This window comes from Heteronotia binoei, chromosome 7, assembly GCF_032191835.1.
Source record: "Heteronotia binoei isolate CCM8104 ecotype False Entrance Well chromosome 7, APGP_CSIRO_Hbin_v1, whole genome shotgun sequence".
NCBI classification, from domain to species: Eukaryota; Metazoa; Chordata; class Lepidosauria; order Squamata; family Gekkonidae; genus Heteronotia; species Heteronotia binoei.
This window is the reverse complement of record NC_083229.1, coordinates 83,718,082-83,744,018: the sequence shown is the minus strand read 5'-3', so window position 1 is coordinate 83,744,018 and position 25,937 is coordinate 83,718,082. Positions and strand designations below refer to the sequence as shown.

Here is a 25,937-nt window from a genome sequence, read left to right as displayed (position 1 = left end):
ACTGGGGATTTCAAGAAAGTCTCCCATCCAAGTACTAACCACAGTCAACCCTGCTTAGCTTCTGAGATCTAATGCGATCAGGTTTACCTGGGCTATCCAGATTAGGGCTTTGTTTTATTTTTCAGAGTCACTCAATTCTAAAATGACTGAAATCATTCCTCCTTCCCTTTGGTTCCTAAACAATGTGTGAAATTTAAGAATTCTCTGATAATGGAATATTTCATACAAACCCTTGTTATTAAGTGAGCCTGGAAATATTTTACTTTTCTACTTCCTTCTGTATTTGATGGTTGACACTCCTTGTTCTACATTCCTGTCCCATGACTAAGCTGTTTGGAAACTTTCACTGCTAAAAAAAATCCCTCCCTTTCCCCTTTGGGATAAATATTCTACCATCAGGTAAAGAATAATTAAGGAATCTTGAAAACAAGGAAAGGTTCAAAACCAGTGTTTACATTAATGCAACTCAGTAAAGACTCTAATGTAACCCATTAAAAGGGATCAATCTTCTATGTTTTTTCAGCTCTGGTAAAATGCTTTCCGTAATCTATGTAATCCAAAAAAACTAAAGGCAGGAATGTAAGTGTAAGCTTGCTAAGGGGCCATTTCAAAAAGGCGGTTGGCCAAGCACTCTGACTTCTAAAGGGACTTACCAAATTCACAGCTGTTGCACCAGTGCCAACTTCTCTCATTACGTGTGTTCTCTTGCTTTCCCCCTCCCCTCCTAGCTCACCTGAAATGTCAGTTCCTAGCAAGGAGAGGAGGAAGAGAACACTCATACTAGAGATGGCTCTTAAATTAAACCAAATATTCTACATAAGGATTAACTATACTTGTATTCCAATGTCTTCCATTCCCCAGTTTTCAACATGAGATATTTATAACCTTTATTGTACCTAAAACAAAGGGTCAGTTCTCTTTCTTATGATAAGCAATCTGGACAAGTAGGTTATCCTTATTCCCAAATGTATAGATAAGGAACTGAAGCTGAATGGTAATGGCCACGCACCAAGCTGAAATTGGTTTCCACATCATTTGAGTATCACATATGGATCTCTGCCCCTAAATCAACATGGGAGCCATAACAATGTTTGTTTCAGCTGAAGAGTTCTGCTGTAAATTGTTTTGACCACAATTGCCATAGTCTCATCATGGCCAGAACAGGAATGTAGAATTCTCTTCTGGGCTGATTTAGCACATTGCCTTGCGGCGCTTGGCAGTTCCTGTTGGCCCTGGAACAAAAAGCGTCAGAGTATCACATTTATTCTCACCACTTTTTGTAAAACTCTTTTTAAAAACAAACCCTTGCAGTTACCCATAAAACGAAATGCCTTTTTTAGAACTGACAGGTTGCCATGTCTTAAGTTGCTAGGCTCTTAGAGTGTTTGGAAATAAAACTGAGGCATGAAGTCCACTTGCTCACCACAGCTGAGACTCTTGAAAACCCCAGTCGGTGCTGACATTTAGAAGCATGTGTTGCAGGTTGTGGCTTTTTATTGTTTTGTTGTAGTTTCAGCAAAGGAGTGGCAAGAAACTTACATCATTTCCAGTAACGAAGAGCCTGGGGCTTTCTTTCCCAAATGGTTTGCACTCTGTCTTCTGAATTTGGTACAATCTGTACAAATGTGACTCCAGGAAAGAAAGGTTTTTGCATTAACTTGTTTGAAACAACCTTGCTTCTGTGCCTTTCTCCTCCCTGCCTCCTAATTTGAACATGTAAATTCACTGCACTCTAGAATATTTAAGAGACATAATCCACATCCAGTAGAGTTACTGATTCCCAGGTAACTCTCTAGAGCTAAAATAAAATGACTGTGCCAATGTCATAAGCCATAAAACCAAAAGAAGATATGATTTAGTATCGAAATGTGAACCTTGGAAAACATATGAATCTTGTAACATTGCACGGACTCATAGAGCATGCTACATTCCAACACAGTCTTGCAGTCCTTACCCAGATAGTATCTGTCCTTGCTGATTAGTGGCCAAATATTGGGAGGGTTGCTGTGCTGTCATTTGTACGATATGCTCTGGAAGCTATGCAAACGTTACTTTCCCTCATCAGCATTTCCCCCATTTATTTAATTTTTACATTAAATTAAGGTAATTCATGTCATTTGTTGTTCACATTACTAACCTGAACATTTCCTAACAACTGGACATGATGTGTGATTTCTGATTCCTGAGCAATACAGTTACCAAAGAAGTAGAAAGATACAATTTGATGTCACTGTGTTAATTCCAAATGGATTCTGATTCAGTAAGCATGCTCAAAACTAAGTGCCAGAACATTTGTAGTTAGCAACATTTAATGTGGCTAGCACAGCTACCAACCAATTAAAGTGATCTCTGATAAACAATTTCGTGCCTCAAGGTTATTGTTGGTGATATTTAATCATCAATACAGTTGGTCTTTGTGTTTTAATACATGAATTTTATGCATCTTTTTTTTGCATCTTTTTTTGGGGGGGGGGGGTGTTTCCTTTTTGAAAGTTTTCCAAATGTTATCAATACGTATCTTTATGGACTACAGTGTGGAGTAGACACTATGCTAATGTGCTGTTTATAGACTTGCCAGTCCCCAGGTGGGGGCAGGGGATGTGTCAGCAGAGAAAAACTTTTTAAAATGACTGTTGGGCCTATGGTGTCATGTCACACCTCTGTCAAGCATTGTATATTCATCTTCTGTTATAGTATTCAGAATTATAGATTTGTTACTAACCCTAAATTAAACCAAGGCACATCAAAGTAGCAACCCCCACCTTTCTTCTCTCGCTTCTACTAACAAATGCAGGAATGTCCTCATTGAAGATAAGACCTCCTGGGACTTGTTCTCAGGCTCAGCCAGACCTGAACCCAGGATGTGCTAGCCGCAAGATAGATAAGGAACCTAGCGTGTGAATTTCACACGTGAATGTAGAATTGTTTATAGAACCTTTGATGTGCCATTTTAAAGCCTGTATTCTTCTGTTACAAAGTATCAGTTCCAATTTCTCCCAGCTCGGATGAGCCACATGGATTATCAATAAACCAAACTTTGTTTCAAGATTCAAGGACTGGTTATTTTGAGATCTCATGCTTGACAACCTCTCTAGTAATTGCAGGGAACTCTATGGTAAAAACATAGAACTTCATGAAATTTCTGGATAGGACTGATGTCATGTCTGTTTTTCTCTTCAATTATGTCACACCATTGCTGACAGCTATTCCCCCCCTCACCCCATGTGACCCCTCACCCTGGTCTCCCACAGCAACTCTAACTGCTGGAGTTACATAAGAACATAAGAGAAGCCATGTTGGATCAGGCCAATGGCCCATCCAGTCCAACACTCTGTGTCACACAGTGGCCAAAATATATATATATATACATATATATATATTCTTGTATTATATATTCTTGCTCTTGTATTGTGAGAAAGGGAGAAAAGTACTTCTTTCTCTACTTTCTCCATCCCATGCATAATCTTGTAAACCTCTATCATGTCACCCCGCAGTTGACGTTTCTCCAAGCTAAAGAGCCCCAAGCGTTTTAACCTTTCTTCATAGGGAAAGTGTTCCAACCCTTTAATCATTCTAGTTGACCTTTTCTGGACTTTTTCCAATGCTATAATATCCTTTTTGAGGTGCAGTGACCAGAATTGTACACAGTATTCCAAATGAGACCGCACCATCAATTTATACAGGGGCATTATGATACTGGCTGATTTGTTTTCAATTCCTTTCCTATTGATTCCCAGCATGACATTGGCCTTTTTTATTGCAATCGCATACTGTCTCGACATTTTCAGTGAGTTATCTACCACGACCCCAAGATCGCTCTTGGTCAGTCTCTGCCAGTTCACACCCCATCAACTTGTATTTGTAGCTGGGATTTTTGCCCCCAATGTGCATTTTCTTGGCCACATTGAACCTCATCTGCCATGTTGACGCCCACTCACCCAGCCTCAACAGATCCCTTTGGAGTTCCTCACAATCCTCTCTGGTTCTCACCATCCTGAACAATTTAGTGTCATCTGCAAACTTGGCCACTTCACTGCTTACTCCCAACTCCAAATCATTTATGAACAAGTTAAAGAGCATGGGACCCAGTACTGAGCCCTGCGGCACCCCACTTTTTACCGTCCTCCACTGCAAAGTCTGCCCATTTATACTCTGCTTTCTATTAATTAGCCAGTTTTTGATCCACAAGAGCACCTGTCCTTTTACTCCATTACTCTCGAGCTTACTAAGGAGCCTTTGATGAGGAACTTAATCAAAAGCTTTCTGGAAATCAAGGCAAACAACATCTATCGGGTCTCCTTTGTCCACATGTTTGTTCACCCCCTCAAAGAAATGTAACAGGTTAGTGAGGCAAGATCTTACCTTACAGAACCTATGCTGAGTCTTCCTCAATAACTTGTGTTCATCAATGTGCCTACTCATTCTGTCCTTGATAATGGTTTCTACCAACTTTCCTGGTAATGAAGTCAGACTGACTGGCCTGTAATTTCCCGGATCTCCTCTGGAACCCTTTTTAAAGATGGGCATGACATTTGCTACCTTCCAGTCCTCAGGAATGGAGGCAGATTTCAATGAAAGATTACAGATTTTTTGTTAGAAGATCCACAAGTTCAACTTTGAGTTCTTTCAGAACTCTTGGATGTATGCCATCCAGACCTGGTGACTTATTAGTTTTTAATTCGTCTATCAGTTGTAGGACCTCCTCTTTTGTCACCTCAATCTGACTCAGGTCTTTCAGCACCCCTTCCAAAATAAATGGTTCTGGAGCAGGCAAACATTTCTCATCTTCCACAGTGAAGACAGAGGCAAAAAATGCATTCAGCTTCTCAGCCATTTCCCTGTCCTCCTTCAGTAATCCTTTAACCCCTTGGTCATCCAAGGGCCCCACTGCCACAGCTTGAAGAAATATACTTGAAGAAATTTTTATTGTTGGTCTTTATGTTTTTTGCAATATGCTCCTCATAGTCCCCTTATTGCCTGCCTGATCACAGTCTTGCATTTGATTTGCCACACCTGTCTTCCCTTTTATTAATCTCACTTGGACTAGCTTTCCACCGCTTAAAGGAGTCCTTTCCTTTTACAGCTTCCATTACTTTGTTTGTTAACCATGCAAGCCTTTTCTTAAACCTGTTTGTGCCTTTCCTAACTTGTGGTATATATTTTATCTGAGCTTCTAGGATTGTAGTTTTAAATAGCCTCCAAGCTTCCCCAAGGGTTCTGACTGTATTTACCTTTTCTTTCAGTTTCCTCTTCACATGCCTCCTCATCTCAGAGAATTTACCCCTTTTAAAGTTAAACGTGGTTGTGCTGGTCTTTTGGGGCAACTCTCTATTTATACAAATGGTGAAATCAATAACGTTATGGTCACTGCTCCCAAGTGGTGCGATCACTTTTACATCTCTCACCAAGTCTTGGGCATTACTTAGGACCAAATCCAGGATCGCCCCACCGCTGGTAGGTTCTGAGGCCATCTGCTCCATAGCACAGTCATTGAGAGCATCTAGAAACTCAATCTCTTTCTCTCAACCTGAACACATATTGACCCAATCAATCTGCGGGTAGTTAAAATCAGCTATTACGACACAGTCTTTACATTTAGCCACTATCTTTAATCCTTCCATCATAATATAATCATCCTCTATCTTTTGATTTGGTGGGCGATAACAAACTCTCATAGTTAAATTTCCTTTTGGGCCCTCTATTTCAACCCAAAGCATTTCTAGAAGGAAATCTAATTCTCTGACCTAAGTCTTACTAGACTGTATACCCTCTCTGACATACAGAGCCACCCCACCTCCAACCCTTCCCTCCCTATCCTTCCGATATAACATATCCAGGAATCACCGTGCCCACTGATTCTCCTCATTCCACCAAGTTTCTGAAATTCCCACAATGTCTATGTTTTCTTCCAACACTAAACATTCCAACTCACCAATTTTAGTTTGAACACTTCTAGCATTTGTATACAAACATCTGTAATTTCCCAGGCAAGCTAGGCCCGCAATCTTCCTCCTGCTGCCTCGAGACTTTGGCAGATACTCCATACTGTTTGTCATCATCTCAGTGGACAACTCTGATCCATTACCCGGTAGAAAAGTAACAACTAACCCTTCATCTCTTTGAGATGAGTCCTCCCGAACCACAGACATTTGATCTCCTGTTGGCTTTCCCCCAAGATTTAGTTTAAAAACTGCTCTGACACCTTTTTGATTTTAAGCGTCAGCAGCCTGGTTCCATCTGGGGACAACTGGAGACCGTCTCTTTTGTACAGCTCCCACTTGTTCCAGAAAGCATCCCAGTGCCTAACAAATTTAAACCCTTCCTCCCTATACCATCGTCTCATCCACACATTGAGACTTCTAATTTGTGCCTGTCTCTCCAGCCCTGCACATGGGACAGGTAGCACTTCTGAGAAGGCTACGTTGGAGGTCCTGGCCTTAAGTCTCCCGCCAGCAGTCTAATTTTTTTCCTCCAGAACCTCATGACTGCATTTCCCCACATCATTGGTGCCAACATGCACCACGACCACTGGCTCCTCCCCAGCACTGTCTATCAGCCTATCTACTACACGTGTAATGTCCACTACCTTCACACCAGGCAGGCAAGTCGCTATACAGTCAGTACACGGTTTTGCCACCCAGCTGTCTACTTGCCTAAGGAATGAATCACCAACTACCAAGACTCCCCCTCTCTCCCTGGCCAGGGATGGTTCCTTGGTGCGAAAGAATACCTGCTCACCAACTGAAGAAGAGGTCCCTACTGAGGGCGCATTCCTTTTATCCTCAGCCCGGTGCCCGGTGCCCTGTTCCCTCTCGACTCTCATGCTCCCTGAGCATGATTTTCAGAAAGGATTTTCTTTAGGTCAATACTAACTATAGAATACACAACCAAAAAGACTGTGCATAGAATTCATTTTAAAAGTTACATATAGATGATAAAAACATACAATAGTAAGAAGTGTCTCCTGAACCTGACAAGGTATAGGCCCTTGTTGGTGGCAGCAAACTCAGATTGCTTACTCATATTAACTGGTAGAGAAAGGAATCTGCAGCTCCCCCTCCCCATTTCTAGTATTATTTTAATGCTGTTTTAACTTTTTAACTGTTATTTTTTATCTCCCCAAATATTGTAAGCCCTGAGCCATGTTTTAGGAAAGGATGACCAATAAATTGAACCTAATAAATGATATTACTAAATTATCATATGTGTGTGTGCGTGCTTCATATATATATGAAGACAAAGACAAATTAGGGCAATAATATGATTCAATTTGTAGTTTCTTGTACATTGTGGCTTCTTGGATCCAAAGTACCATACATCAGAGGAGCTTCTTTATTTTATTTATTACTTTGAAGGATTTGTACCAAGCCTTTCCTAGTTTCCAGGCATCTAGCCAAAACATCCTGCACACTGTAAATTCCTGTGCCCCCAGAAAAACTGCAGCTAAGAGTCAGAATATCACAGGATGCAGTACAGGAGGCTGCAGTGGAAATAAGGAAAGATCCCTTCTGCAAATCCTCCTCCATCCATGGCTCTTGGGATCCCAGCCAACATCTTAAAGACATGTACTAGATATAAATTAATAAGCCTCTAGGTGAATTGTGTACCATTTTACCTGGAAAATAATATTCTTGTAATGGTTACAGAAATTTACTTTCACTATCAGACCGTTCATTTACATTGTGGGGTGTTTTTAACATTAGGAGCCAAGCTTTTCAACTTACATCTTAATTTGTCTTTCATTTTTTATAGTTTCCTCTTGCATCACCACATATAAGAAGACACCACCTCCAGTCCCACCAAGAACTACCACCAAACCTTATATCTCTATCACAGCCCAGAGCAGCACAGAATCTGCTCAGGATGCCTATATGGATGGACATGGGCAAAGGGGAGATATCATCAGCCAGTCAGGACTTAGCAACTCCACAGAGAGCTTGGACAGCATGAAGGCACTGACTGCTGCTATTGAGGCAGCTAATGCGCAGATTCACGGCCCGGCCAGTCAGCATATGGGTAACAACACTGCCACCGTCACCACCACTACCACTGTTGCCACAGTTACTGCAGACGACAGAAAGAGGGACCACTTCAAGAAAAACAGATGCCTGTCCATTGGAATACAGGTATAATAAAATGCAGGGACTGAATTATTGTTAAGCATCTGAGCTTGATACTTAAGAATTAATTTTTAACCTGTGGAATAGCTGTGATGCATATTGTTTTTGTTACTTTCCCGTTCTGCTTTAGTTTAGATTGACATAGCAAATAGATTCCCTTTGTGTTCCTCAAGTTTCATTAATTAATCTTACAAAAACCACGTTTAGTGAGGCTTCTGGCTATATAATAATCTGCTTGTAAGAATTAAGCATGCAGAAGCCTAACCTCTGATTTATAACCCAGCAGGAGTCATGAAAACATGAATGAAATCACTGAAAGAGAATGTGTACAACGATGATTTACACTGCACTATCGCCAGAGAGATGTTTCCATCCAGTTTAGCTGAATTGTCACTGCTTATTCATGCATCACATAACAACTGTTACTCACTTGAATGCAGAAGCATTGTTCTGCTTAGCTGTTAAATCAGCAGGGAGGGTTCAGGGATAAGATCTGTCTGATTTACCCCTGTCTAAAATAAATTAAACCTTGAACTGATTCAAAAACACAGGAACTAGCATTTTCTCTGAGGTGGCAAGCTTTAATTGGAAAGAGCGGCAGTCTTCACTTGGAGTAGCTTTCAAATAAGAAATCCCATTCTACTCACTGTGAAATCTGAGACAGAAAAATTGTATGACTGGGCTGTACCATATCAGTTCCTTCATAGTTGAATCAAAGCTTTGTTACATTAGATGGAGTGGAAGCAGAAACGTGCCAAATAAATCTTAAATAAAGCACAAAGAGAAAGGAGCTATAGGTTTCTATTCTGTGTTAGAGATTAAATTATGACCATCTCCCCTCAATTACCTTCTCCCAGACATGTGCCAAAGTTATCTTAATGGAAAATGAGAATCTTCTTCGTGGTCTCTGTGCTTCACACTGATGGGATATAGTCCGCCTGCACCGATCCCGATCGGTTCTTCAAAGCCTAGGAAAAGAGGATTTTTGTGCCCGTCCCACCATGCGTGGCTCTCCACTGGGCACGCCCACTGGGACAGGCATGAGGATCCCGCCAGTTCCTTTCTGACCACCACGCGGATAGGATCTTTCTCTCATCTCTCATTGGTACTCACCTTCGTTGCCTTTTTCTTCGGTTACTTCACTCTTCCTTTCCTCAAAACCTGCAAGGAAAACAAGCACACTTGAGTGTGTGAGTTTTTCTAGTTTAAATCCTCCTCAGACGCAGGGGGGGGACACCCTTCCCTTTTCCCCTGAGTGGATGGAAAAACTGTGGAAGTGCTTCAAACACTGTAAAAAAATGCGGCAGCAAACTCCCTCCCCCTGACGGCCACAATCTTTGCCTCCTTTGCCTGTGTGAGGGACATCGCCTGGAGACCTGCACACGTTATGCTAAGTTCTCTCAACAAACGCAGAAAAATCACGCAACTCGACTTCAAACAGCGCTTATGGAAGCAGCAATCACCCCCGGTATGCAGTCCCAAGCCGACTCAGGATGCCCATCAACGTCGACCTCTTCCATGCCAACTCCTTCTGACGCTGACAGGTCAGTGCGGAAATGCTTAACACCGGCACCAACCTCGGAACCCTCCACTCCTGCAAAGAAACGCAGGGAGGGAAAGGAGCATAAGAGGGACAAGGACAAGAAACACAAGACTCCCAAGAGCCCTTAAGAAGGGGCGAGCCAATCCACCACCCCAGCCAGGCTGGTGGTGCTGGGCAAAGTCCCTCCACTGCAGCTTCTCGCCTCCCCTATTCGGCAGGCTTCCCCACAGTGTGTGCCCTAGGAGGAACTGTCGGACTTTGAGATTGATCTCACTCAGCAGATGTCTCACATTACATTCTCTGGTACCGAACCGAGCCCCATGCTGAAACCTGATCAGTGGGAGCAGGCGCCTACCTCCCTGTTGCTTCCGTGGTGACCGCACACACCGGTAGAGGCCCCCCTTCTGAAGGCCCTGGAAGATCGATCCCCTCTACTGCCACCACCACTGCCACCGATACACTAGGTCCAGAGGCAATGGCAGTACCTCTATGGAGTGTACCCTATGTCATTGGGTTTTTTGTGGATGCCTCACCCACCACCAGACTGGGACTTGCGCTCAGTCGCATCTTGCCATTCCTGCCATAGGGACCCACATCGGCCTCGAGACCCCCCCGCAAAGTGTCCAGCGGAGCAGCTACCCACTCCGCAGCCTAAGCATGTCTCGACGCCGATGACTCCACTCCAACCCTCAACGCTGAGGAACACAACTCAGCTTCCTCTCACTCCAACCTCAATTCGGACTCGGATCACCCTAGCCGCCGAGACACCGACACCGAACCGTCCCCGCCACAGCAGTCCATAGAGGAGTTGCTGGTCTCTCCGTCTGAAGACCTTCTGGCCTATGGCGATTTTGTTAAGCGTTTAGCCCATTCCTTATCACTACCGATTTCGCAACTGAAGCCCCTCGTTACCTATACGGTCTTCGACATCATCCAGCGCGATGCGTCCACACCGGTAACCTTGCCCATAACCTCAGTACTTTTCCAGGCAGCCAAGGTCTCATGCCCAAAACCGGCATCCACCCCAGTCTCCACCAGACGAGCGGATCATATGTATAAGACGCAGGAAGCAGAGGCTTTGTTTCTCTTCAGCCATCCCAGACCTAACTCCGTCGTGGTCTCATCCTTGTCCAAGAGTAAGTGCACGCATTCCACTCCTCCTGATAAGGAGGGGAAGAAACTCAACTCTTTCGGCTGAAAGGTATACTCTGCAGAAGCCTTCGGGATCAAGACAGCAAACTAAGAGGCATGCATGGTCAGGTATCAATATGCCCTCTGTGAAAAATTAGCAGACATCTTACCTTCCCTCCCTGAGGACAAGGATTTAGAGCTGAAACGACTCCAGAAGGAGGGCATGCTCGTCGCGAAACACCAGATTAACACAGCCAAACATTCTGTAGATGTCTTTGCCAAGATATTGACTACGGCAGTTACCATCCGTCGCCATGCATGGCTCTGCATCACGGCCCTGCCCCAGGACACCAGGGCGTGGATTGAGGACCTTCCTTTTGAGGGAGATGGGCTGTTCAGCTCAACTACAGACACAGTCCTCCAGGATTCGGACAAAAGCATCAAAATGTCCAAAAATCTGGGGGTTTCTACCTCCTCTCGCCCAAAGTCTAAGACCTGGTCGAAATCATGGTCCAAGAAACCATTCACTAAGTCACCTCCGGAACAGATGTGGACCCAGTGCTCCCAGTCAAGCCACTCCAGGACATCTTATGGGAACAAGCAGAAGCTCCCCTCAAAACAACAACAACATAGGCCTAAGGGGGGCAAGACGCCTGAACAGGGCCTTTGACTCTCTCCCAGTGCCACCACCCTCTCCCACCCACCTGTTCCCATACCTACCTGCATGGAGAAACATCACCACTGACAGCTGGGTTCTGTCCATCATAGAGCATGGCTATCGAATCAAATTCATCCAGCGACCCCCTCCATTGGGTCTGATAATGACACCTCCCTCACAGGTCCTCCTGCAGGAAGTCACAAACCTCATATCAAAACAGGCTATAGAACCGATTTTCCCTTCCTCCCCTGTATTCCCTTACTCCCGGTATTTTACTGTCCCCAAGTGGGATGGGGGCCTCTGACCCATCCTGGACCTCCAGGCCCTGAACTAATACATTATCTACAAAAAGTTCCGTATGACATCCCTTAAGTACATCCTTCCTCTGCTGGACAGAGATACTTGGATGGCTACTCTGGATATGAAGGACACATACTTCCATATTACAATACACCCCCACTTTCGGCAGTATCTGCCGTTTGCTATTGGGAACCAACACTTCCAATACATCTCACTCCCCTTCGGGATCTCAACCTCCCCCTGGGTCTTTACGAAGACGATAGTCATTGCCACCTATCTCCACCTTCAGGGGAATCATAATATTCCCTTATATAGACGATTTACTGGTAGCAGCCCTGGCAGCAGACACCCTCCAGACACATCTCACCATCATTTCACACCTTCTCAGAGACCTGGGGTCAATCTACTGAAATCTCACCTCATCCCATCCATGAGGGTATGGTTCATAGGAGTCATTCTGGAGACTCAATTCAGTCACACGTTTCTTCCTCAGGAACAGGCGGATGCACTGGTCGCCCTCATCTCTGAGATCAGAAGTCAGGGCAATGTTTCATTGCTCCAGATACAACGACTTCTGGGACTGATGGCAGCCACCATGGCTGTGCTTCTCCACACCCATCTCCATATGTGACCACTGCAGTTGTGGTTTGTGAGAGTGTTCCGGCCGATGCGTCATCTGCAGTCTTGTCGTCTGACGTTACCGGCTTATGTTCTGATCTCCCTGACATGGTGGGAGCAGAGCCTCAACCTACTCCGGGGTGCTCCATTTACACTGCCATCCCCATCTGCGGTGGTGACGACGGACGCTTCTTTATGGGGCTGGGGAGCACATCTCAATGGCCTGTGTGTCGGTGGCCCATGGGAGCCCCACCTCTGAAGTCATCATATCAACTACCTGGAGCTCCTGGTGATACAGTACGCCCTACACTCCTTCCACCGTCTCCTATGCGGCCATGTGGTATCCTTTCTGACAGACAACACTACCGCCCTATACTACATGAACAAGCAGGGGGGATGGTCTCCCGGACTCTTTGCCAGCTGGCCAGTGGCATTTGGGAAGACTGCCTTCAATGGGACATCCACCCAGTGATGACACATCTTCCAGGCATCCAGAACACCATGGCAGATGCCCTGAGCAGGGGGAGCTCCGCCTTCCACGAGTGGGAGCTCAACTGGAAGTACCTCAGCCCCCTCTTCGACGAGTGGGGGCACCCAGACGTAGACGTCTTTGCGACCAGGTGCAACACAAAGTGCCCGAACTTCTGTTCTGGGAGGGTCATAATCCCCTATCCCTGGGGGACAGCTTTCTTTATCTGTGGGAAGGACAGCATCTCTTTCTTTCCCCCCCTCTACCCTTGATGACCAGGGTAGTCACCAAGGTCCGAGCACAGAGACCCAGAGGGATCTTAATTGCCCCCTGGTGGCCATGGCATCCCTGGTTCCCGGTCCTCCTTCGGTTGTCTGCCCAGACCTTCTGTCAGTTCCCACCAAAACCGGATCTATTGGTGGCGCACGGGGGCCACCTCCTGCATCACAACATCCCACACCTGAAATTCATGGTGTGGCAGCTACTATGATGTCCATCCTAAATAGTGTCTTCCTAAATAGTAGATGTCCTATGACTCAACGTTCCTATGAGGGCAAGTGGAGAGCCTTCCTGAAACACAAGGCCACACTACCAGCCTCCCTCCAGGATACACCCCTGCTGCCGGTATTTAGCTTCCTCCTTGCTCTACTAGACAGAGGTCTCGCTCTTTCTTCACTGCACGTTTATTTGGCAGCTATCTCAGCCACCCATGACTTTGTCGATGTCGTCTCAGTTTTTGCTCATCTGTTGGTCAAGAAGTTTCTGAAGGACCTTGCCCACCTTGTAGCAGTACATAGACGTCCACCTACCCCCTGGGACCTCCCGCTGGTGCTATATCACCTCACTCTGCCTCCCTTCGAGCCTATGGCGAACTCTTCTTCCCATCTCCTGGCTTGTAAGACTGCCTTTCTTGTTGCAATCACCTCTTCCAGCAGGGTGGGGGAGCTTAAGGCTCTTTGCTGTGACTCACCTCATATCTCATTCTCGGATAGCAGGGTCCACCTGACTCCCGACTTGGACTTCCTTCCTAAGGTGGTGTCATATTTCCACCTATCTGCAGACATCAGTCTGCCCATCTTTTTCACTAATCCTACAACTGCTGAGGAGCGACTGCTGCATACCTTAGACTGCTGCATACCTTAGACATCCGGCGGGCACTTTCCTTTTACCTCCATAGTACCAAGGGTTCCAGGAGATCCACCTCGCTTTTTGTTTCCTGTGCCCCCAGCTTGCTCAGGCAGGGCATTTCCTCCAAGCGCTTATCAAAGTGGATTGTTGAGGCCATATGGACTTGCTACTTGCTCTATGAGGACCTCTGCAAGCACGCTCCACCAGGGCAGTGGCGTCCTCCACAGCAGGGGTGGCCAACGGTGGCTCTCCAGATGTTTTTTGCCTACAGCTCCCATCAGTCCCAGCTATTGGCCATGCTGGCTGGGACTGATGGGAGTTGTAGGCAAAAAACATCTGGAGAGCTAACATTGGCCACCCCTGCTCTACAGCGTTTCTACAGGAAGTGCCCTTACAGGAAGTCTGCCAAGCAGCCACGTGGGCTACGCCTCACACCTTTGTGCGACACCACGCTCTGGTTGTTAGGAGACGCCAGCGTGCCGCAGTAGGCTTGGCAGTGCTGCAAGCAGCGATTTCCTGAGCACCGTTCCAGCACCCACCTCCAGGTAGGTCTTATGGCTTGCTAGTCTCCCATTAGTGTGAAGCACAGAGACCACGAAGAAGATAAACAGGTTGCCTACCTGTAACTGATGATCTTCGAGTGGTCATCTGCGCATTCACACTACCCGCCCTCCTTCCCCTTTGCTGTCAGTTCTCATGAGCTTACAGCGGTCAGAAGGAACTGGTGGGATGCTCATGCCTGTCCCAGTGGGCGTGCACGGTGGAGAGCTGCACAAGCCCAGTGGGACAGGCGTGAAAATCGTCTTTTCTTAGGCTTTGAAGTACTGATCAGGATCGACGCAGGCGCACTATATCCCATCAGTGTGAATGCACAGATGACCACTTGAAGATCATCAGTTACAGGTAAGCAACCTGTTTTTATGTTTATATGAATAGTTTACTTTTAGTTAGGCTTCCCAATCCCCAGGTCCCAGCAGGGGATCCACCAGTTTTTCAGGCTTCCCCCCGCCCCCAGACAGCTGGCCGGCAGGGGGAAGCCCCGTCCCCACAGCCACCATGTACCTCTAGAGCTCCGGCAGCTTTAGAAACCTGCAAACAGGTCCCTTTTTAAAATGTATGTGTGTGTTTTTGTTGTTTGTGTATCTTTAAAATTGAGCTGGAAACAGGAAGCACTTCATGGGGAAGGGTCAGCAGCTTCCATTTGTTTTGCTTTTGTTTACAGAGCAAGTAACCAGACACAGTGTGTGTGTGTGTGTGTGTGTGAGAGAGAGAGGGAGGGAGGGAGGGTTGCCAATCCCCAGGTGAGGGCAGGGGATTCCCCAGTTTGGAGGCCCTCCCCCTGCTTTAGAAAGCTTTAGAAAGTGGTGGTGGGGGGAGAAATGGCTACTGGGCACTCTATTATTCCCTATGGAGAATGATTCCCATAGGGGATAATGGAAAATTGATCCACGGGTGTCTGGGTCTCTGGGGGGGGGGGCGTGTTCTTTGAGGTAGAGGCACCAAATTTGCAGCATTGCATCTGATGCCTTTCCTCAAAACACCTTCCAAGTGTCAAAAGGATTGGACCAGGGGGACCAATTCTATGAGCCCCCAAAGAAGGTGCCCCTATTCTTCATTATTTGTAATGGAGGAAAGGCATTTAAAAGGTGTGCAGTCTCTTTCAATGTGATGGCCAGAACTCCTTTTGGAGTTCAATTGTACTTGTTCCAATCTTGTTCATGGCTCCACCCCCAATGTCTTCAGGCCCCACTCCCAAAGTCTCCTGGCTCCACCCCCAAAGTCCCCAGATATTTCTTAAATTGGACTTGGCAACCCTACTTTTAGTTAAGTCTGGTGTTGTAGTTAAGAGCTACACCAGTTGGTGTATTGGTTAAGAACAGCAGGACTCTAATCTGGAGAACCAGGTTTGATTCCCCACGCCTCCATTTGACGCCAGCTGGAGTGACCTTGGGTCAATCACAGTTCTCTGAGAGCTCTCAACCCCACTTAGTTTAGTCTGTTGTGGGGAAAGGAACTGAAAGTGATTATAAGCAGCTCCCAAGACTCCTTTGGGTAGTGAAGAGAGGGGTATAAATCCAACTTTTCTTCTTCTTTGTCCTACACTGATCAAAGTTCAAGCAGAGCTAAACAAGGACCCAAAGCAGGATGTCTAGGGCCCTGGAGAGCAGTAACACAATAGGGAAAGCTATGAGCCTTGTGCAGTAAAAGAAGAAGTGGAATCTTTGAGTTTGTTTGGCCAAGCTCTGTTTGGCCAAACCAGTAACCTACAGTTTATTCTTTTTTTTAATTATAATCATCACTAACTCTACCCTGGCCTGTGTTTTATTGCTTTTTTCTGGTTTCTACAGTGTTCATTCCAAAAACATCAGTGTTAAATGTGGAAAAGAACTGATCTCAAATCAACAACCTATCGCCTTTTAAAATGAAGGCAGACCTGCAGTATGATGTTAGTTACTCATCTGCTGGATTTTGCTTACTGAACAAAACAATCTTTGCTGGGTATATGTTGCAGTATGGTATATGCTATACAAACTAACATAATCTAAAGATTATTATTGATGTTATAACTATCCAAACCAACATGTGTCTAAGGAAATAGCGAAAAGGAGGGACATGAACAGTTGTGACCCCTGACACCCTATGGACACAAAACTAGCAAGACCTTGGGGACATATAATGAAAGAATTGTGTTGTAACTCCTCCCCTGAGACCATGCTGATTTACCGTGTGCTTTATCTATCTTATGTAGTCTGAGGGGGGGGGGCATATTTTACAGCTGTTCTCCACAGGGAAGATTTTTTTCACCACAGACTGGTCCTTTGACCAAAAATGGATATAGAAATGGAGTGTTGTACAGATAAAATGTTCATACTTGTGTTGGTGGTACTTGCTAAGGTGAACTAATTACACAGTTAAATGTTAACTTTTTCAATGAAAGTAAGGACAGCAGTATATAAAATGTAGGGAATAATCACAAATAACATAATGAGGATGTATTGCTATAACAGAGGCCCTTTCAAAATAACAAAAATAGTATTGTAAAGTCACTGAAATCATGACAGGAACATGGCATACATGGGAAGAAGAATATGCCAATTCCAGCAGTAAATGGACAACCTGTGTAATACCAAACTCACCTGTTTTGTAAGATCTTGCTACAAGTACCTGAAAACATTTATTTATTTATGTAAAAAATGTGTATGCTGACTCTCAAGACCTGTTCAAGGCAATTTACACAATAAAACAAAACCAAGCAGACAATTAAAACAAATCATATCCATAAAAAAATCGAAGGCAATAAATAAACATGCCAATAAAAACAGATAAAAAGAAGCCAGGGCATAAAATCACATAAAATGAAGCTACCTGACCAATTTGGTCGTCTTCTGGGGCCCTGGTTTGGGTGCCTCTGCTTTCTGCAATTATGCAGGATGTCAGCTCAGGAGAGGGCCTTTTCAGTTGCAGTATCAAAATTTTGGAACTCTCTCCCCAGGGAGACTCAAAAAAATCCCCTTCTGTTGCCTTCTTCCACCAACAGGTAAAGACAGTGATCCCTACTTCCTGCCGTTTTTGTTATTTTTAATGTATGTATTTTATTGTATTGTATGTGTATTTTAACTTGGTTTTAATTGAGACTAACCTAGCTGTCATATTCTGGACAGCTGTAACTTGACTAGCCTAGTTTTGTCAGATCTTTGAAGCTAAGTAAGGTCTGTCCTGGTCAGTATTTCAATGGGAGACCACCAAGGAATACCAGTTGCCACATAGAGGCAGGCAATGGCAAACTGCTTCTGAACATATTTTGCCTTGAAAACTCAATAGGGTCACTATAAGTCTGCTGCAACTTGACAGCAAAATAAATAAATAGTCTGGGCCAACTGAAGTTTCCAAACAGTTTTCAAAGGTAACCCCACATACAGTTCATTACAGCAATCTAATCTGAATGTGATCAGAGCATGGATTGCCATGGTTAGATCCTGCTTTTTGAGGAAGAGCTGTAGCAGGCATATCTGCTGAGCCTGACCAATGGTGCTATATGCCAAGGAGGAGACTAGGGTTGCCAGGTTCTTACCGGGAGCTCTCCGGAAGTGTGCAGAATGTGGCAGCTTTGCCGTGTGTGACATTTCCAGTGTGATGACATCACTTCTGCATTTTATCTTCATGTCAGGACATCTCACCAGGCTCATGGATGGGGGGGTTGGGTTTCCCCCCACTGGCAGCTGTCTGGAGGAGGGCAGGAGCCTTCGAAACCAGAGGATCCCCTGCTCCCACCTGGATACCTGGAACGAAAGATACCACAGTGGAATAATGGACCACAAAGTGTACACAACCATGAAGAAACACACAATTGGAGTACACTTCTTATAAATATGTTGTGTAATTTTTACAATAAAGAATTAATATCAGAAATTAAAGTGACTCTGTGCTTCATTACAAAGTAGTATACCTAAAATGTATAAATCAATACCAATCTTCCTTCTTGTATACAAATGCTCAAAGGAAACAGTCTATCTTCCAGGGGAGGACAAACCTACTAAGTTTATGTCATTAGCCTTTTAAAAGCATTGTGCACAGTAAATTACTTTCCATTGAGTCCATGTAGTCCAGGTTATCTTCAGGCTTCCTGACTTGGTAATGTTTCTATGGACAGTATAATTCCAATATATCCAACAATATTGCCAACTATTTATTGTTTTACTTAGTCAATTTTTTTCAAAGTTATTCATCAAGGACTGGCCTTATGCTGTAGACTGTTTGATTGGAATAATTTCCTTTGAGCGTTTGTATACAAGAACTGTGATTGGTATTGATTTATACATGTTAAGTATACTACTTTGTAATGGAGCATAGAGTCACTTTAATTTCTGATATTAAACTTTATTGTAAAAATATTTATAAGAAGTGTATCTTTTGTGTGTTACTCCATGGTTGTGTATATTTTGTGGGCCCACATGGGAGCTGGTAACCTTAGAGGAGACCTGTACCTTAAACCCTAGGAGAGGGTCCGGGAACATTCCTAAGCTATGAGCCTGTTCTTTAGGGGGAGTACAGCCCTCTTGAGAACAGGTGACTTCCTAGTTTGGTGTACTGGTTGAGAGCAGAGTGGTTGTGTGTGGACTATAATCTGGAGAACCAGGTTTCATTCCCTACTCCTCCACATGCAGCTGCTGAGTGACCTCAGTCACAGTTGGGTCAGTCACAGTTCTTGAAAGAGTTAATAATAATAATAATAATAATAATAATAATAATAATAATAATAATAATAATAATAATAATAATAATAATAATAATAATACTTTTTATTTATATCCCGCCCTCCCCGCACAAGCAGGCTCAGGGTGGCTCACAATGTATAAATGCAATACAATAAAATCATACATAGCAATAAAATCGTCATAAATCAATTTACAAATTACATTAAAAATTAACATTAAGGTGCTATAATAGGTCTCTCATAAGTTCAGTGGCAAAAAACATATACAGCAGCACTATCTTAGCTCGGTATAGGTGAAGGCTATTTTGAAGAGGTAGGTCTTACAGGCCCTGCGGAATTGGTCTAAACATCGCAGGGCCCGTACCTCCTCCGGGAGTTGATTCCACAGCAGCGGAGCCGCAATGGAGAAGGCCCGATCCCGGGTGGTCTTCAATCTGGCCTCCCTTGGCCCAGGGATATTCAGCTGGTTCTTTCGAGCTGACCTCAGCGCTCTCTGGGGCTCATATGGGGAGAGATGGTCCCTCAGGTAGGCGGGCCCTCGGCCATATAGGGCTTTAAAGGTAATGACCAGCACCTTGTAATGGACTCGGTACACCACTGGCAGCCAGTGCAGTCCGTGCAGCCCTGGCTGCATGTGCTCCCAACTTGGGAGCCCCAATAGCAACCTAGCCGCCGCGTTCTGCACCAGCTGCAACCGCCGAGTTCGGCACAAGGGCAGCCCCATGTAGAGGGCGTTGCAGTAATCCAGTCTCGAGGTGACCGTAGCATGAATCACCGTTGCCAGGTCCCAGCGCTCCAGGAAGGGGGCCAGCTGCTTTGCCCGCCGGAGATGAAAAAACGCGGACTTGTCAGTGGCCGCTATCTGTGCCTCCATTGATAATGAAGGCTCCAGAAGAACCTCCAAGCTCTTGACCCTGTGGGCCACTTTCAGCGGCACACCGTCAAGAGCTGGCAAGGGGATTTCCCTTCCCGGGGCATCGCAACCCAAGCAGAGGACCTCCGTCTTCGTTGGATTCAACTTCAGCCCACTCAGCCTGAGCCAACCTGCCACGGCCTGCAATGCTAGGTCCAGGTTTTCTGGGACGCAGTCAGGTCGGCCGTCCATTGATAGAGCTGGGTGTCATCTGCATATTGATGGCACCCAAGCCCAAACCTCCGAGCAATCTGGGCAGGGGGGCGCATGTAGATGTTAAACAACATCGGAGAGAGAGCTTCCCCTTGTGGCACTCCACACACTAGTGGGTGCCTCCGGGACAGCTCTCCCCCAATTGCCACCCTTTGTCCCCGACCGTCGAGGAAGGAGGAGAGCGAGTTCTTCTCTCAGGAGCAGTTGTCTCAGAGCTCTCTTTCTTTCAGCCTCACCTACCTCACAGGGTGTCTGTTGTGGGGAGAGGAAGGGAAGGAGATTGTAACAGGGCATAAATTCAATCTCCTCCTTCTTTTTGAGTGGCTTCATCATGAGATTAGTCAAGACATAGTGGATGCATGAATCTAATTGGTATAGTCCCAAGTTTGCACAGTTTAAACAATCTTTTGTGGAGAATCTTAGACATAGATATAGATAAGAGAAAATATTAAAACACAGCATAAATCCCGAGAAATGTATGTATATCATCATTTAATGCTACTTGTATTTGCCTACTCTTTTAGGTTGATGGTGCAGAGGAATCCACTAGCCCAAATGAAAACAGAGCAACCAGTAAGTTCCAATCCATAGGTGTTCAAGTAGAGGAGGAGAAGTGGTAAGCAAATATTAATTTGATATTCTTATATCCAGTGGGGTGGATCTTACCACTCCAGTGAGCAAAGTTTGAAGCCTTCTCCACCTGAAGGAACCTCTCTCCAATTTAAGTAGTGCTTCAATTGGAGGAAGAACCACCTAAGTTGGAGAATGGCTCCTGACATTGGAGGAAGGCTCCTTGGAGGATGGTTAGATCCATTCCATCATCGGTATCAGTGGCTGGTATCTTGATTGGTGAGGGGAGGGCAAGATAATGGTGATGTTGAGGGGGTAATCCAAGTCCTGCTTGTGCAGTGCCCTCTATACACATTCAATATTCTAATGTGGTTGCAGAAGGAAATGGATCAAGACCTTCGTTTCTGATAGACATTTCATGTATGCATTTTTGGCATACTCAAGCAGTGAGATCTTCTTGTGATTAAATAGAAATAATAATAATAAACCACACAAAACTTAGTGATAGCCCTGTGCAGTCCTTCCCGAGCACAAATGTTATTTCTTCTTTTAAAATGAGGCACTATGACTATTGTTCTCATACTTTCTTTGAAAATGTATTTCTAATGCTCACAGGAATAAATTCAAGAAGTATTGCTGCCTCTGGGGTCCTATAAAACCATTATTTTTACAAATACTTGTCAGAGTTGTAAATGTGGATCAGTTGGTGATAAATGCAAAGGAACTACAGTCATTGAGCAGAAAGGTAAATTGTAACTCCTCATGAACTTCAGGAATGGACTGATTGATGGAAACTTGCATCTGAATTGACAGAAAAGAAGTTTATTGAGCACATAAAAGACTCATCATTGCTATTAAGATGTTTCATGTATATTGTTAATATAGCAGAGCAAATCTGAATTACTGTCTCTTAAAGGAATTTACTTGTAAATGAGCTACATTTTCCTCCTCTCAAAACACAAACAGGCAGATACAGTACAAAGGATTGGGTTTTATGGATCCCTTCCTGTTCACGTTACAGTGAACTGCATATACAATCCATACACAGCATACAATTGATTTTTATTTATATGTTCCCTGAGTAATTCTTATGCTGTATTCAACACAGGTACAGCTGATCCAGGAACTGGTTCCCAGTTATATGTGTAAAGTGAACACATGCTGGCTCTTTCTTACAATCAGATATCAGCATGCACATCCTGAATGGATGGATATTTATACTCAAATTGATATTTATTAAAGAAGTAAATCTCTTAGATATCCTTACTGTTTCACTGAAAACATTTCAGTTTGAAAGTTGGGTAGTATGTATCCATTAACCATTGAAAGCTTAATTTGAGCCAAAATTTAGATTCAGAAACATTTTTCTATGTTAGAATTCAGACAAGGAATACAAGTATGTAAAGAATCTCTTCCTATCCCAACAACAACAACTATTAAGTACAGCCAGCTTGAATATATAGAAACAGCACAGCTTTTGAGTAGCATTCCCATTTCTATATTCCAGTATGTTTTTCTGGAAGGCAACTGCCAGAAAAATAACTTGCTGTGGACAAAAAAAAGCCTGACCAAACATACTGTTAGTCTTTGAGTCACGCACACATCCCATTAGATTTCCGTTTACTTGTCAGAACAATTAAATTGCCAAAATATGTATTTTGATGAGATCACATGAACCTCTGAAGTTGAAATGCAGTATTTATTTATTTACAACATTTATTAACCAAACCATCTTTCTACCTTATAGTACACAAGACAGTTCTAAACAAACAATAAGAATAAAAATACATACAACCCACTGTTTTAAATCACAATTTAATACAGTGGGTGGGGCTGAGAGAGCTCTCCCAGAAGCTGCCCTTTCAAGGACAGCTCATCTGTTGTGGGGGAAGGAGATAAAGGAGACTGTAAACTGCTCTGAGACTCTGATTCAGAGAGAAGGATGGGGTATAAATCTGCAGTCTTCTTGTTGTTTTCAATCTTATCTTTTAACTGGAGTTGCCAGGAATTGAACTTCAGACCTTCTGCATGCAAAACATCCATTCTACCACAGAACAGCTGCTTTTCCTTAATGGGTGAATCACAGTGCAGCCCTAAATTAATCTCCCTTGAAAGAATGTTATTTATTCAGTTTACATCCTGCCTCTCAAACCTACGCAAGAAATCCCCAATCAATTTTCACAAAATTACTGGTTTAATTCCATCATTTTTTTTACTGCTTCTCTCAATCTAAGTTGCTAGTAGAGCTTTTGTTATATAAAAAGGCAACATTAAAACACAATCAAACCACAATATGAAAGTTAATAATAGAATAGCTATCTAACAAGTTGATATTAAAATCAGATTTTAAAAGCAGCTAAATGGAATAATAAAAGCTCTAAAAGATAAAACCAGCACAATAGTAATAATATAAAGTCAGCAAAACCAAGGAGTGGGGGGAGGGGGCTGGAGGGGAATCCTACCGCTAAAATTATTTGGGGGGGGGGAGAGAGATAAATGTTTTCAGATAGCACGTACAACTCTGTAGGCTGGGCACAAGGCACATTTGTGGGGAGGGAGTTTTAAAGACAAGGCACCAGCACCACAGAAAAGGCCCTCTCTCAGGTAAGCCACCACTCTGGCTTTTGGTCAAGGTAGGGGGGAACATGGAAGGGCTTCTCCAAAAGTTCCTGACCAAGGGAACAATTAGTCTAGCAAATATCCTGGTGACAGACCACTTGACTCCAAGTTGTACTTAGCATCATAGCAAGGCACTCCAATCTTAAACATATGTACTAGGAAGTAAGTTTTAAGGTGCATGCTTAATTTGCCAACTGTACAGTCCGGTCACAGAAGTGTGCTTGCAATTGAAGCTTTACAGTGCAATCCTAACATTGCAGCCTATGCTTCTTGTTTTCAATACATTTAGAAGAATGTAGCTCTGTTTAGGATTGCATTGTCAATCTGTGCCCTTCTTGCCAGCAAACTAGGATCCAGGAGTGTGAAGAAAGTTAGAATCAGGTCACTGCCTACCTGAAACAGGTATTTTCTACTGCTAAATAGCTTAGCTTCATGCGTAGCTTAGAAGAGGCTGCGTTCCAGTTACTTCAAATGAAGAACTGCAGATACCTCAGCAGCTTGCACATCTCTCACCAGCTGAAGTTGCCCCAATAAAAAGTATCACATTACCATTTTGTCTTTCTAATTCTCTGGGATCAATCCAGCAACAGCCATCTGTTGTGACCTGTAATGAAGCAGGCTGAAATCCTCACCAGTACCGTCGCTACTTACCATCTGTAAATTCAGTTTCATTCAAAATGTGTTCGTTTCAGCCATAATCCAGAATGTTCATATACATTTGTATATAATTAAAATGTTAGAGCAACAAGATAATCAGTATATAATTAGTACCATCAAAGCCGTCTGTAAGTTGTTCAGCACCTGTTGTGCAAAAGAAAATCTCCTTTCACTAAAAATGTAAACAAGGTTCTCAAAATGGACACAAAAGAAGCAGCAGAGAGATGAACTGGTGCAAATAAGCCTGCTGCTGCTGTTCAGAACAGACTCTGCATTGTGCTTGAGACAGGTTTCGCCAGTCTGTGGTTTCATGGATTTGTGCACCTTAGGCCAGGTAACTGTCATAGCTCTCAGAGGCTAAAATTATTACACTTTGTGCCTTCAGGGAAGGGGTGAACACAAAAGCATGCAGGTTCAAAAAGTATAAGAAACAAGGAAAGCTCAAGGGATCGAGAACATTACCTGAAAAACTGTTCCTGAAAGATTTATGAAACTCCCTCTTGTCCTACACTCAGTATAAAGCTTTTGTATCTAGAACATAACTTGTGAACTACCAGACCAAAGGCAGTCCATCAGCCATACTTTGCAGCTGCCAGGGACTGTTCTTTTGGCCTGGCAGAGAATACAAAAACGGAAGCATCGCCAAACACTTGGCCAGTCCCAATACATCGCTGGCTAAGTGGGTCACCAGTTCAACAGGGCTAATCCACTTGACTTACAAACTGTTGCTGCTTACTCTTACCATCTGCCCTGCTGTGTGCAGAACTATAAAGCTGAGAAGCAGAATTCTAAGATACAAGAACCTGATCTCTTCTATTGGGCCAACCTCTGTAGTTGTAGGACCGAGCTGTACAACTTATGGTACACTGAACAATGAATGATGTATTTTGGCCTGAAAGGTGTCTAGTAATTCCCATGGTTTAGCAATCCCAGGAAGGTAGCAAAATTAGACCTAGACTCTGTGTGTGTGATTTGTCCCTCAAAACTAGTAATGGGTGGAAATTAGCAAGTGCTTTTGTATAAATGTTGTGGATATCAGAACAGTACATATGAAAACATTCATTGAACTCTTAGGGCGTTTTCGCACTCACCTTCAAGTGGCGCGACCACCCTCTTCACACTGGAGGATCTGCAGGGATTTCGCATAAGAAGCGCCGGAGCAGCCAAAAGAGCCGGCGACTTCCGTCGCAAAAGCCGCTCAAACGTTTTCCTGCTTCTTGGCGGTTTCCGTTTGAGCGGGTTTCACGACGGAACTTTCCGGCTCTTTTGGCTGCTCCGGCGCTTCTTATGCGAAATCCCTGCAGATCCTCCGGCGTGAAGAGGGTGGTCGCGCCACTTGAAGGTGAGTGCGAAAACGCCCTTAGTCTTTTAAGGTTTTTAGGTATATAGAGGTTTGAGGTATTCAGTTGTAATTTTCATGCTTCTTTTCAAGATATGTATGTTTACATGGATCAGTGCCAAAAATAGTCCACCCAACAATGTTGTACCACAGTATTCTCTTGACAAACATAAGAACACACAGAAGTAGGTCATTCATCATTATATGTTATAACGTTGAACAAAGCCTGTCTTCTGATACTGACTTACTAACTTAGCCAAGAAACTGGGTAGGAGTCTCTTCGCTAAGCTAGAAGGTAGGTGTTCCCACAATTTTTGCCAACTAATGCCTCTGACATTATATCATCTTTACTCCCCACCCCACCCCCAACACACACACACTCTTTGCTAGTTCACTATTTGCAGGGTGTTTTGGGCAAAAATGAGATTCCCAAGCGTGATCCTC

At 44.1% G+C, this 25,937-nt stretch overlaps 1 protein-coding gene across 4 annotated transcripts in view; it reads left to right on the top strand.

Moving 5' to 3' along the window:
• The window catches only part of DLGAP1 (DLG associated protein 1), a 456,386-nt gene that overhangs the window by 382,430 nt on the left and 48,019 nt on the right, over positions 1–25,937 (top strand). For all 4 annotated transcript variants that reach the window (XM_060243934.1, XM_060243935.1, XM_060243933.1 and 1 more), the window contains 2 exons: positions 7,753–8,126; positions 20,833–20,924. In XM_060243934.1, coding sequence (XP_060099917.1) covers positions 7,753–8,126; positions 20,833–20,924 — 466 coding nt within the window. The remainder of the gene's footprint in view (positions 1–7,752; positions 8,127–20,832; positions 20,925–25,937) is intronic.